Here is a 15,222-nt window from a genome sequence, read left to right on the forward strand (position 1 = left end):
GGTCTCCTACTCCCAAACACATCTATTGTCCTACAGGCTTTCCAAACCTTTCAAGTGTCTAGTGTTTCTTTAGTTGAAACAGCTCCACAACTCTCATCATCTATAAGAGGTCCCCCTCCTGCTGTTTCAATAACTGAAACGTAATGGGAAGGCACTTAAAGGGTTAATCACATTTCTCATAAAAAGGGTAATGTCGGATAGTGCTTGCACACACAATTAATTTTACAATTTACTGCATGTTAAAATTTTCAACCGTTTTTGAGATATTAACACTTTTCTTTTGTTTACAGCTCGTTGCCTTGGAGACCGACCACCGCTGCTAGACAGTAAAACATGCTCAATGCCTACAAGCTCTTTTATATTGAACTTGGATCACAGTTTTAAAGCTGGACAGGACCGCCACTACCTCCCAATCCCGGCCAGCATCGGCCCAATGCTTACAAGCCAGACAGCAGGGGTGGTCGGTTTCTTAAGCAACGTAAACAAAGTGTAAACAAAAGAAAAATGTTAACAAAAGAAAATCGTCAATATCTCAAGAACGGCTGTAAATATTAACAAGCAGTAAATTGCAAAAGTATTTGTTTTCGCTAGCACTATCCGAAAACGACAACTATGAAGAGGAGATTATTAACCCTTTAATATCTATTTACTTTTTGGCTAAGGGCTGTAAAGTTTTCTACCCAGGTTTTCAAAGGGCATTAGCCATTTACAAGTCGAAGAAGGCTGAGCGGGGAGAAATAATCATGACGGTAATACTGGTAGTCACATAGCTTTCCAAGAAACCACTGCAAGTCGGAATCTGGGGGATGAGAGGATATGAATGAGGGAAGGCTGACAGGAAGCAACAGCGGAGATGATCACAAAAGGGAGAGATATCTCAGACAGGGCGTTCTCACACAACGGCCCTCCATGACAGACTGGCCCTCATCCCCCAGTATAACCAGGGGCTTTCCAAAAGGTTCCAGAATTCTTCTCTAGGACATAACTGATACTCTACCTAAATGGAGTGCAAGCTCTGTGTCAACAACCCTACCGGCAGCATGCTCCTTTTAGATGGGTGAGAAGAACAGGACGAGGCAGGGTGCAGAAAAGCTAAAATAAAAAGGCCAAAACTGCCCCTAAAAAGGTTATCTATACCCAGAACTGTCAGAGAGTGCAGCTCAGCCCCAGCCTGACAATTTCACAAAACAATTATACTCTCCATCAGACAACGAGAAACTCATGCCCGACCATGCCGAAAAATAAGCAGGCCCCGGCTGACGGCAGCCATCCCAGGGGTGTCTGGCACCAAAATGAAGCTACATTAAAAAAATACACAGACTCAACCAGCAAAAAAGGAAAGGGATGAGTCAGCCACACGAAGAACAGCCGCAGCCTTATATTATTGTAACACTCAAGTGGCAGCGAGATCTGCCCCATAGTCCATGTCCTTTTATTGCAGACAATGTTAGGAGAGATACGATATAAATTGTTATATCGCATTACCAAGTTATTACTGTGCAGGCACCTGCATAAAGCTAGAAAGGTACTACTGAACTACAGATTATTACACAGGCACCTGCATAAAGCTAGAAAGGTACTACTGAACTACAGATTATTACACAGGCACCTGCACAGAGCTAGAGAGGTACTACTGAACTACAGATTATTATACAGGTACCTGCACAGAGCTAGAGAGGTACTACTGAACTACAAATTATTATACAGGCACCTGCACAGAACTAGAGAGGTACTACTGAACTACAGATTATTATACAGGTACCTGCACAGAACTAGAGAGGTACTACTGAACTACAGATTATTATACAGGCACCTGCACAGAGCTAGAGAGGTACTACTGAACTACAAATTATTATACAGGCACCTGCACAGAACTAGAGAGGTACTACTGAACTACAGATTATTATACAGGTACCTGCACAGAACTAGAGAGGTACTACTGAACTACAGATTAATATACAGGTACCTGCACAGAGCTAGAGAGATACTACTGAACTACAGATTATTATACAGGTACCTGCACAGAGCTAGAGAGGTACTACTGAACTACAGATTATTACACAGGCACCTGCACAGAGCTAGAGAGGTACTACTGAACTACAGATTATTATACAGGTACCTGCACAGAGCTAGAGAGGTACTACTGAACTACAGATTATTATACAGGTACCTGCACAGAGCTAGAGAGGTACTACTGAACTACAGATTAATATACAGGTACCTGCACAGAGCTAGAGAGGTACTACTGAACTACAGATTATTATACAGGTACCTGCACAGAGCTAGAGAGGTACTACTGAACTACAGATTAATATACAGGTACCTGCACAGAGCTAGAGAGGTACTACTGAACTACAGATTATTATACAGGTACCTGCACAGAGCTAGAGAGGTACTACTGAACTACAGATTATTATACAGGTACCTGCACAGAACTAGAGAGGTACTACTGAACTACAGATTATTATACAAGTACCTGCACAGAACTAGAGAGGTACTACTGAACTACAGATTAATATACAGGTACCTGCACAGAGCTAGAGAGATACTACTGAACTACAGATTATTATACAGGTACCTGCACAGAACTAGAGAGGTACTACTGAACTACAGATTATTATACAGGTACCTGCACAGAGCTAGAGAGGTACTACTGAACTACAGATTATTATACAGGTACCTGCACAGAGCTAGAGAGGTACTACTGAACTACAGATTATTATACAGGCACCTGCACAGAGCTAGAGAGGTACTACTGAACTACAAATTATTATACAGGCACCTGCACAGAACTAGAGAGGTACTACTGAACTACAGATTATTATACAGGTACCTGCACAGAACTAGAGAGGTACTACTGAACTACAGATTAATATACAGGTACCTGCACAGAGCTAGAGAGATACTACTGAACTACAGATTATTATACAGGTACCTGCACAGAGCTAGAGAGGTACTACTGAACTACAGATTATTACACAGGCACCTGCACAGAGCTAGAGAGGTACTACTGAACTACAGATTATTATACAGGTACCTGCACAGAGCTAGAGAGGTACTACTGAACTACAGATTATTATACAGGTACCTGCACAGAGCTAGAGAGGTACTACTGAACTACAGATTAATATACAGGTACCTGCACAGAGCTAGAGAGGTACTACTGAACTACAGATTATTATACAGGTACCTGCACAGAGCTAGAGAGGTACTACTGAACTACAGATTAATATACAGGTACCTGCACAGAGCTAGAGAGGTACTACTGAACTACAGATTATTATACAGGTACCTGCACAGAGCTAGAGAGGTACTACTGAACTACAGATTATTATACAGGTACCTGCACAGAACTAGAGAGGTACTACTGAACTACAGATTATTATACAAGTACCTGCACAGAACTAGAGAGGTACTACTGAACTACAGATTAATATACAGGTACCTGCACAGAGCTAGAGAGATACTACTGAACTACAGATTATTATACAGGTACCTGCACAGAACTAGAGAGGTACTACTGAACTACAGATTATTATACAGGTACCTGCACAGAGCTAGAGAGGTACTACTGAACTACAGATTATTATACAGGTACCTGCACAGAGCTAGAGAGGTACTACTGAACTACAGATTATTATACAGGTACCTGCACAGAGCTAGAGAGGTACTACTGAACTACAAATTATTATACAGGCACCTGCGCAGAGCTAGAGAGGTACTACTGAACTACAGATTATTATACAGGTGCCTGCACAGAGCTAGAGAGGTACTACTGAACTACAGATTATTATACAGGCACCTGCACAGAACTAGAGAGGTACTACTGAACTACAGATTATTATACAGGTACCTGCACAGAACTAGAGAGGTACTACTGAACTACAGATTATTATACAGGTACCTGCGCAGAGCTAGAGAGGTACTACTGAACAACAGATTATTATACAGGTACCAGCACAGAGCTAGAGAGGTACTACTGAACTACAGATTATTATACAGGTACCTGCACAGAGCTAGAGAGGTACTACTGAACTACAGATTATTATACAGGTACCTGCACAGAGCTAGAGAGGTACTACTGAACTACAGATTATTATACAGGTACCTGCACAGAACTAGAGAGGTACTACTGAACTATAGATTATTATACAGGTACCTGCACAGAGCTAGAGAGGTACTACAGATTATTATACAGGCGCTTGCACAGAGCTAGAGAGGTACTACTGAACACCAGATTATTATACAGGCACCTGCACAGAGCTAGAGAGGTACTACTGAACTACAGATTATTATACAGGTACCTGCACAGAGCTAGAGAGGTACTACAGATTATTATACAGGCGCTTGCACAGAGCTAGAGAGGTACTACTGAACACCAGATTATTATACAGGCACCTGCACAGAGCTAGAGAGGTACTACTGAACTACAGATTATTATACAGGTACCTGCACAGAGCTAGAGAGGTACTACTGAATTACAGATTATTATACAGGTACCTGCACAGAACTAGAGAGGTACTACTGAACTACAGATTATTATACAGGTGCTTGCACAGAGCTAGAGAGATACTACTGAACTACAGATTATTATACAGGTACCTGCACAGAGCTAGAGAGGTACTATTGAACTACAGATTATTATACAGGCACCTGCACAGAGCTAGAGAGGTACTATTGAACTACAGATTATTATACAGGCACCTGCACAGAGCTAGAGAGGTACTACTGAACTACAGATTATTATACAGGTACCTGCACAGAGCTAGAGAGGTACTATTGAACTACAGATTATTATACAGGTGCTTGCACAGAGCTAGAGAGATACTACTGAACTACAGATTATTATACAGGTACCTGCACAGAGCTAGAGAGGTACTACTGAACTACAGATTATTATACAGGCACCTGCACAGAGCTAGAGAGGTACTACTGAACTACAGATTATTATACAGGTACCTGCACAGAGCTAGAGAGGTACTACTGAACTACAGATTATTATACAGGTACCTGCACAGAACTAGAGAGGTACTACTGAACTACAGATTATTATACAGGTACCTGCACAGAGCTAGAGAGGTACTACTGAACTACAGATTATTATACAGGTGCTTGCACAGAGCTAGAGAGGTACTACTGAACTACAGATTATTATACAGGCACCTGCACAGAGCTAGAGAGGTACTACTGAACTACAGATTATTATACAGGTACCTGCACAGAGCTAGAGAGGTACTACTGAACTACAGATTATTATACAGGTACCTGCACAGAGCTAGAGAGGTACTACTGAACTACAGATTATTATACAGGTACCTGCACAGAGCTAGAGAGGTACTACTGAACTACAGATTATTATACAGGTACCTGCACAGAGCTAGAGAGGTACTACTGAACTACAGATTATTATACAGGTACCTGCACAGAGCTAGAGAGGTACTACTGAACTACAGATTATTATACAGGTACCTGCACAGAGCTAGAGAGGTACTACTGAACTACAGATTATTATACAGGTACCTGCACAGAGCTAGAGAGGTACTACTGAACTACAGATTATTATACAGGCACCTGCACAGAGCTAGAGCGATACTACAGATTTATTCCTATGAAGATATCTGCACAGGACTAGAGCGGTATTACTGAACCACATCCTACGAAGGTACAGAAACAGAACTAGAGCGATACTACTGACGTACAGATTTATTACTATAGAGGTACCTGCACAGTCATAGAGAGGTACTCCTGAAGCACAGATACCTGCACAGAGCTAGGGAACTTGCGAAGTCTATAAGCGATAAAATGGAAAAACCAAAAAGGGGAAAAGTTAGTCAGAAAGGGGAATTTCTAGGTTTGGTATTTCCAAGCCAGAAACCTATAGGAGAGAGTTGGCGTCCATGACAGGACCATGAGGAGATGTGGCAGATCGATCAGAGCGTGGACAGGAAGAGCCGCGCATTGTTCTGGGGTCACCCACTGAGTTATTCTTAAGATGACCATTCTGTTTTCTTTGAAATCCAGTTCTATCTCCTTCTCGGGAAACTCCGAAATAAACAGGAAACAGAAGGCTTAAAATGGAAACCTCTTTAATGGGACGTTAAGAAGAATCAGCGGCGCTACAAGTCCACCCTGGCGCTAATTATACACTCGCTTTGTTGATTACTACTCCCCCATCGCCTCAGTAACATTTTCTTGCAGGAGTTTCCGATTTTCTGAACACAGTGCATTCTTGGCTGTAAAAAAAAAAAAAAATGGCCGCCGACAGCTTCCTGTCACGGTTGGGGTGCAGAGAGCGCCTTCTTGTTATCGCACATTAGGCCAGCATTATTTGAGAACTATAGTGGTAGGATGGGAAGGGCCATGTAGGCCTCATTTATCAAAACTGGTTTTGTTGCTCATAGCAACCAATCAAGTCGCAGCTTTCATTTCATAGTCTGCTCTTGAAAAAATGAGAGCTGAGCTGTGATTGGTTGCTATGAGCAACAAAGACAATTTTGATAAATGAGGCCTACCGTACATGTCACACTAGAAGTCCCAGAGAGGGGTCATTTAACATTTCTACCATTGGAACCCTATGGAGCTCGAAATTCCTGGGACTTCTAGTGCTAAAGATAACCCACATAACACTACCATTTCATTTTTTATTTTATTTTTTTTTGGGGTGGGCAATGGTAGCAGAGCTGGGGCCTCCTACCATAGCAAATCATTAAAATAATTATACATCAAGGGTTTGGAAAAACATGGCTGCATTTTTCCAAACAGCATCACACTGGTCCACGGGTTTTGCAATCCTATTCACTTTATAGAAAAATAGTGTCAATGGACAGGTGTGGACCCTTTTTTGGAAGAAAGCAGCAAAATATTCTAAAATTTGGACACCCCTTTGAAATTCACTGTTGTAAAGTGACAGAAGAGCATGGCCTACTACTGGGTAACAAACTTATTTAAAGGAGGTCAAAATGGAACATTAACATCAGAAAAGATTGTTTAATAGATCAGGACAACTCAAACGTCAAATTCTGGAAGACCATCGAGAACAGGATGGCCTTAGCGGTGCCTCCTACCCCCCGCCAGAACACAAAGGCATTAGCCCCTTTCCCCCAGAAAAAAAACGGAGGCCTTAGCGAGTGGACCGGACCAACCGAGAACGAGCCGTCGGCCTTAGCTGACCTGACCAACCGAGAACGAGCCGTCGGCCTTAGCTGACCTGACCAACCGAGAACGAGCCGTCGGCCTTAGCTGACCTGACCAACCGAGAACGAGCCGTCGGCCTTAGCTGACCTGACCAACCGAGAACGAGCCGTCGGCCTTAGCTGACCTGACCAACCGAGAACGAGCCGTCGGCCTTAGCTGACCTGACCAACCGAGAACGAGCCGTCGGCCTTAGCTGACCTGACCAACCGAGAACGAGCCGTCGGCCTTAGCTGACCTGACCAACCGAGAACGAGCCGTCGGCCTTAGCTGACCTGACCAACCGAGAACGAGCCGTCGGCCTTAGCTGACTTGACCAACAGAGAACGAGCCGTCGGCCTTAGCTGACTTGACCAACCGAGAACGAGCCGTCGGCATTAGCTGACCTGACCAACCGAGAACGAGCCGTCGGCCTTAGCTGACCTGACCAACCGAGAACGAGCCGTCGGCCTTAGCGGACTGGACCAACCGAGAACGAGCCGTCGGCCTTAGCTGACCTGACCAACCGAGAACGAGCCGTCGGCCTTGGCACCTTACCAACGGACACTGTGGCTTTAGTGCGGTCACCCGAGAACACAGCGGCAATAATAGCGCATAAAACACTACGAAAATAGTGGAATAGTGAAAATATGGCAGAGATGACTGAGTAACCCAGAATCCTCATTTATGTCCCTAAAGCAAAACCAGCTACCTGAGCTCCCATTATATGGCTCCATAAAATATTCAGAGTCCTATAAAACATGACAATACCAGAGGGAGTCAAACTGCGCCAATGAACTACACCGTGCTGACAACGTACCCTGGCCCGGGGCCACTAATCCTTAGCATCATCACCATCTCCCATGAATCCACTTTCTAAATACAATGTTATTGTTCGGGGTCCGCCCCGGCTACCCACTGCTAGGTGCTTTTTCAACAGTAACGACCTGTGCTGCAATCTGCCTTTACAAAGTAGAACAAAGGCACCAATTGTCAGGAGTGCCACAATACAACATACCAGAGGGGAAGGGGATATCAAATATTTATATTCTGCACCTTTTGTATTAATGTACTACATCAATGCCAGGGCCAGAGATAGGCACTTGTGTGCAAGTTGTCAAAAGGTGTTCACAGCGAGCCTATATACCGAAAGGATAGTCACACAGATCAGGCGAATGAATTTCAGCCCTAATGTTCACAAACATAATCTGAAAGACGCTAATACACATAGGCGATTAGCCAATCCCACCGATATCAATGGGTTTGGCCAACACTGGTCGAAGGCCTGGTCAACAAATGTCTATGGAGACCTCCTGACTCCTCGGAAGAAGTTCAGAATTGGCTTAGGGAACCCATTCACGATAGATAGGTGCCAGATTTACAATTGTTTGGCCAACAGCTCTTACGCAACGACACCATACACGGAAGAGCTCGCTCATGTGTTCTTCATGAGAAAGCCACTGCCAGAGTCCTCTGGCAGAGGGCTATCTTGCCAAGAATAAAAGTATTGGTAGTCCGGAACTGGACATGCCAGATTCTTATGTACCCTCACATCAAGTGTTGGGGAAACGTCGGGAGGCCCTCAAACACCACAGACTGTCGACCGAGCCTGCCGATATTAAGGGGGCTTGGTTGACAGTCAAATATGTATGGAGGTCTTTAGTCTCAAATTCTGGTGGCAAAGGCAGTCAGAAAATGTGCATGTCTTTGGACTCCTCTGTCAGATCTCATGGGAAAGAAGAGGGGCTGATGGCAGGGTCAACCCCAAAAAATGTATGGTGGTCTTCTGACTCCTCAGATCTAAGAAAAGAAGAGGTCTAGCTGTGATTTAGTGTAGAACTCTGTTTAAGGGTCAGCCAAAAATGTGTATGATGGTCTCGAAAATCTTTTATATGATGCAAGATGGCAGCCAAAAGATGGGGTTTGGTTAAAAATACTGGTGGCAGGGTCAGCCCAAACAAACATGTATGGTGGTATCCCAAGTTTTTGGCAAAAAGAATGGCCTTGATTATAAACAACGGAGGCAGGATCAGCAAATAAAGCTATATGGTGATATTCAAACTAACAACAAAGCTCAGAGGAAAGTAGGGGTCAACAAGGGGCTTGGTAAAAACTTCCGGTGGCAGGGTCAGCCAAAAATGTTTATGGTAAGTTCCTGAATCCGACAACAAGACATCTAAGGAAAAAGGTGTCTAGCTGGGGCAAAATCTAAAACTCTGGTGGCAGGGTGGTCTCCAATCCTTTCCTCTGATGGAAGAGGTTAGCCAAAAGGAGGGGTCTGGAAGGAATTTGGTTAAAAATACTGGTGGAAGGAGCAGCTAAAAAGAAGAATTTGATGGTCTCCTGACTTAGACAACAGATCTGAAAAGGAAAGATGGGGTCTAGCAGGGATTTAGTGTAAAAATCTGGTGGAAGGGTCAGCCAAAAATGTGTATGGTGGTCTCCAAACCTTTCCTCTGACACAAGAAGTCAGCCAAAACAGAGGGCTTTGTTATAAATACTGGTGGAAGGGTCAGACAAAAAGAGGAGTATGATGGTCTCCTGGCTCATGATTAAGAACAAAACCTTACCCTCATTCTCAGTCTTCAAGTAAAGATTGGGACAGCCATATCAACCAAGAATACACTGTCCAATAATTTTTGCCATTCTCTGGAGGATCCTCCAAAGCAAAAAAAAAAAAAAAACCTTTGTAGCCTCTCACAGATTTAGCAAATTAATGGAGTTCCTGCACTGGAGACATCTCTCGACTGACTATGCAAATATCTAAAGGAGGCATCTGACAAAGAGTTAAGAGGTTATCGAAAATATATGCCACCTGTAGGGTACTGCAAAAATTAAAGGGAAAGGGGCTTCTGCTCGCCCAATGAGACCACGTGACAATTGGGATCATAACCTTTAAAAGGAGAATTTATACTTTATCAAAGGTCTTCCTGCAAGTTACATAAACATCTAAGACTCAAGGTTAGACCAACAGGTCTACGTCCCAAGGTAGAGGTCATAGGACACGGCTGAAAACAGCTGAGCAAAGCAAACAAAGCCTCATCTCCCACAGGGAGGTAAAGGTAAGGCCGCCACGGCATCGAGTGAGCACATTAGTAACCAAAATACCCGGTCTACTGGGCATGTCAGCACTGGGAGCAGGTGGACATGTCCCAGCAGGCCTCACCTTTCCGAGATGGACACCTAGAAAATTGATACGACAATCCTCCCTCCCACCAGCGCCCCCACCACCATCACTGACAACGAGACAGATATTGTTCTCTGTAAAAATTGGATGGAGGTCAACCTCGGTTTAAGTGATCCAGGGCCCAGTGATTCAAAACCAAACATGGAAAATCCATACATACAGACCCCGCAAACGAGATTAAGCCAATGGCGGTCTAATAGCAGATCTCCCGCTAAACACATTACCCACCCCGGATAACATAAGCTTGGCACGGCACAGACATATCAAATTCGGAGATTAGGGGGGGGGGGGGGGCGTGATACATTATAGACACGGAAGGAATGTGAAAGGTCAGATCCAGGGATCTTCATGGGGGTCACAAATTCTTCTGAAAAATCATGGATAAAATGGGAGGTTTTTGGCCAATTGTAAGCCGATTTTTTTAAAAATGTACCGGATGACTAACCCAATATATATATATATTTTATTTTTTTTAATGTCTTAACTAAAAATGAAGAAAGAGGAAAATCTATGTTTACAGACTTTGGGAGAAGGTGTGAATATTTTTACATCAGTCATAAAAAAAATAATATATTCATTCATTATTATTTTTTTTTTGCCCTGTGGTGTATCCAAGTAAGTTCTGCTTGCATAACCATTCTGAGAACGCCTAAGGAAATGATTTTAGAAAACTGGAAGGTAACCCACGACATTTTCTAACCTTTTTTATTCTCCATCTGACATTTTTAAAGTTCCAACACACAATTTATTTTTTTTTCAAAAATTGCATTTTTTGTATACCTAGTGAAGTATCAATATGCTATTTGTAACCGAAACGGTACACTACTTTTTTTTCCCCACTTTAAAAATTTTTATAAAATATATTTGAAAAAAAAAATAATTTTAAATACGCTTTTTTGTTTAAAAAAAATATTAATAAAATTTAAAAAAAAGTTGCCCTTTTTTGCTAAAAAAATATTGAATAAAAATATTTAAAAAATATGCTTATTTAAAAAAATAATTTTAGGAAATGTTAAGTCTTGTTAAAATATATAAAAATTGCTTTTTTGTTAAAAAAAATACTGAAGAAAAAGAAATACACCTACAAAATATTGAAAAAGTGTAAAATATATTTTTAATACACTTTGATTTACAGAATATTGAATAAAATGTAACAAAATTAAATATTTTGTTTAAAATTTTTTTAAAAAAAACAATTTTTTAAAAATGCTTTGTTTACAAAATATTAAAGTTTAATTTATAGAAATTGTTTTCTACTTGATAGAACCCTGCGTAGATAATCAGGCCAATATTATTGTATCTAAGAATAGGGGAGGATTGGGGAGGAGATTAACCTGTCACATATAATAAGGAGGAATGTCAAGAAGGTTGAATGGTTCCGCACAATGTATAGAATTTATTAGCTTCGAGGTAAATATTGATAGAATATTGTAAATATAAAATAAAAAAAAAATAAGTTACCTGTCAATTGACGTCGGAGGTGAACTGATACTCATTTTTATCCCAAAATCCAGTGTCTTGTCTCCAGATGGAAATAGTCAAAAATAAAAAAAAATAAAAATATATATAATTTGGCAATTTCACTGCATACAATGAACAGTTAAAGGGATAAACCAATCCATCTTGTGTATTCACTTCCTTTCTGTTCCAAGTCAAGCAAACACAGACTCTTTCGTTTCACACCAAAACAAAAAAAAAAAAACAAATTAAAAAAAAAATGACTACAGCTCCTTGTGTTCCAGCCTAAACATTATACCCAAAAAGGCAAAAAATGGACATTAAAAATAAAAAAAAAATAAAAAAAAATCCAATTTTGTTTTAACAGCTGTTGTGACAACGCAAACTTTTAACCCCCAATGTTCAGACTGACAAGTCGCAGAGGTTTTCATCTTCTGCTTAAATTACATGTTATAATCCTCAGCATGGTCCCAAAAATAAAAAAAAAATAAAAAAAAAATGCTAAATCAGCAGCAGAGAAAATAAAAAAAAAATCCAGGAAAATAGAAAAATGCACCAGTGACCACAGCAGAAGATAAAGCAGCCCTTTTTTTGCAATGCACCACTTGGGTAACCAAGGCTCTTTGCAGCTGGAATTTTTCAGCAATTTTTCAAAAAAAATTCTTGCCTCCTTTAATGAAAAACAAAAAATCTTTCTTTTAAAGCAGATCCAGTTTTGGTAAATCCAAGAGGCCTGTTAGATCCTCAGGCTTTCCAGGAGACCCTGCCCAGCATGCACCATCCCTTTCCATAGTCTGTGCACTCCTCTTCCCCTTCCCAGATCCAACAGGAAGGGACACAAAAAAAAAAAAAAAAAATAGATACACGATTGTGCAAAAATTATTTCTTGCAAGGCCCAGATTTAGCAGCTGAGTGCAGGGTGTAAGGAGCCTGGGATAGATAGGAGAAAATCAGTTATTTTCTGCTTCACTATCCCCTCCCTCCTTCCTTTCTTTCCTCTCTTTTTTTCTCTTTCTTTCTTTGCCCTCCCCCCTTCTGCATAAATACAGGCAGGAGCTGCAATAAACACAGACTGGGCTGTGCTGCTCCCCTCCCCCCCTTTGCCTGCTATAATCTGGGCTGGGTAATGGCTCCTTCCCTCCTCCTCCTCCTCCTCCCTACCCTGGCTGTCCCTTCCTCCCCATGCTCCTCTCTCAGCGAACACACAGAGGGGATACAATGTATCACTTATTTATAAACAAATGTATCAACGTTCTAATACACGGTCACGTGTTCCTCAGCCTCACACTGTACATGTGGACATTGAGCTCATTACTCAGGGATATGGGCTACTTTATGGGCACAAAAATAATCAATTTTGCCCTTTTTTCTTAAAGGGCTCATATTTTTTTTTAGCTCTACAGTAGTATATTGCAAATATGGGAGTAAAAAAATAATCCCTTGCTTTTTTTTTTAAAGGCTATTCTCATTATAGATAAAGGGTCACTCTCGAAAAAATAATTTAGCCTCCTGAAAGTCAGACTAGGTGTCAATATAATTATTTGGTAGCCATATTTTAAACATCCACAGTATAATATCCAAAAATGGGCCAAAAAAATTAATAATCCCTTGTTTTTTTTTATTTAAAGGATATTCTCATTATAGATAAAGGGTCACTCTCCAAAGTCAGTTACCCTCCTGAAAATAAGACTTGGTGTCAATATAATTATTTGGTAGCCATTTTTTTTTCCAATAATCCACAGTATAGTAACCAAAATGTGCCCCCAAAAATAATAATCCCTTGCTTTTTTTAAGGCTATTCTCATTATAGATCTTTAAAGGGCCAAGTCAGTTACCCTCCTTCAAATCAGACTAAGTGTCAATATAAATATTTGGTAGCCATTTTTTTTTCTAACATCCACAGTATAGTATCCAAAAAATGTGCCCCAAAAAACTAATAATCCCTTGCTTTTTTTTTTAAAGGCTATTCTCATTATAGATAAAGGGTCACTCTCGAAAAAGTAATTTAGCCTCCTGAAATTCAGACTAGGTGTCAATATAATTATTTGGTAGCCATATTTTAAACATCCACAGTATAATATCCAAAAATGGGCCAAAATAATGAATAATCCCTTGCTTTTTTTTTTTTTTTAAAGGATATTCTCATTATAGATAAAGGGTCACTCTCGAAAGTCAGTTACCCTACTGAATATCAGACTTGGTGTCAATATAATTATTTGGTAGCCATTTTTTCTAATATCCATAGTATTGTATCCAAAAAATGTGCCCCAAAAAAATAATAATCCCTTGCTTTTTTTTTTTTTAAGGCTATTCTCATTATAGCTAAAGGGTCACTTTCGAAAGTCAGTTACGCTCCTGAAAATCAGACTCGGTGTCAATATAATTATTTGGTAGCCATTTTATTCTAACATCCACAGTATAGTATCCAAAAATTGTGCCCCAAAAAAATAATAATCCCTTGCTTTTTTTTTTTTTTTTTTAAAGGATATTCTCATTAGAAAGGGTCACCCTCAAAGAAATCAGTGTTGCCCTCCTGAAAATCAGACTAGGTGTCAATATAATTATTTGGAAGCCATTTTTTTTTTAAGATCGACAAAAATGGGACTAAAAAGATAATAATCCCTTGTTTGTTTGTTTTTTAAATGCTATTCTCATTATAGATAAAGGGTCACATGAATAGTTACCCTCAAAAAAGTAAGAGCCTAGGGCTAATCCTGAAAATCAGACTAGATGTCAATGTAACTATCTGGTAGCCATATTTTTTTTAGATCTACAGTATTAAATCCAAATATGGGACTACAGAAAAATAATAATTCCTTGCCTTTTTTTTAAAGGGCTATTCTCATTATAGATAAAGGGACACAGGAATAGCTACCCTCGACAAAGTCAGAGCCAGGGGACTTCCCTGTAACCTTGAAAAACAGGTTAGGTGTCAATATAATTATTTGGTAGCCATTTTTTTTTTATCTAAAGAGAGATACCCAAAAATGGCCTAAAGAACACTGTGTGTGTGTGTGTGTGTGTGTGTGTGTGTGTGTGTGTGTAATACCAGACACAGCCAAAGGACCAGAATGGCGCTGTTTCCACCCCCACCCAACCAAGACCAGGGGTTATGGATAACATCACTGGTGACGTAATTATGGTTACATCTCTGGTGGTCTAGGGCAATAAAGGAGTTCATGTTTACATCCTTGGTGGTTTAGGACCCTAAAGAACTTCATGGTTATGTCCCTGGTGGTCTAGAGCAGTAGAGAGCTTTATGATTACATCCCTGGTGGTCAAGAGTAGTGATGAGGTTTATAGTTACATCTCTAGGTGGGTAAGTCACAAAATGGATTCATGATTACAACCCTGGTGGTCTAGGCCAGTAAAGGAATTTATGGTTACATCCTTGGAGGTTTAGGCCA

At 40.7% G+C, this 15,222-nt stretch overlaps 1 protein-coding gene across 5 annotated transcripts in view; it reads right to left on the reverse strand.

Moving 5' to 3' along the window:
• Positions 1-12,854, reverse strand: part of ARHGEF11 (Rho guanine nucleotide exchange factor 11) — a 124,243-nt gene extending 111,389 nt beyond the window's left edge. For 4 of the 5 annotated variants that reach the window (XM_075330529.1, XM_075330527.1, XM_075330530.1 and 1 more), the window contains exon 1: positions 11,819-12,854. In XM_075330529.1, coding sequence (XP_075186644.1) covers positions 11,819-11,853 — 35 coding nt within the window. In that variant the 5' untranslated portion in view covers positions 11,854-12,854. The remainder of the gene's footprint in view (positions 1-11,818) is intronic. The other variant, XM_075330528.1, reaches the window with a different exon arrangement.
• Positions 12,855-15,222: the final 2,368 nt, after the last annotated feature.

This window comes from Anomaloglossus baeobatrachus, chromosome 12, assembly GCF_048569485.1.
Source record: "Anomaloglossus baeobatrachus isolate aAnoBae1 chromosome 12, aAnoBae1.hap1, whole genome shotgun sequence".
Taxonomy (NCBI): domain Eukaryota; kingdom Metazoa; phylum Chordata; class Amphibia; order Anura; family Aromobatidae; genus Anomaloglossus; species Anomaloglossus baeobatrachus.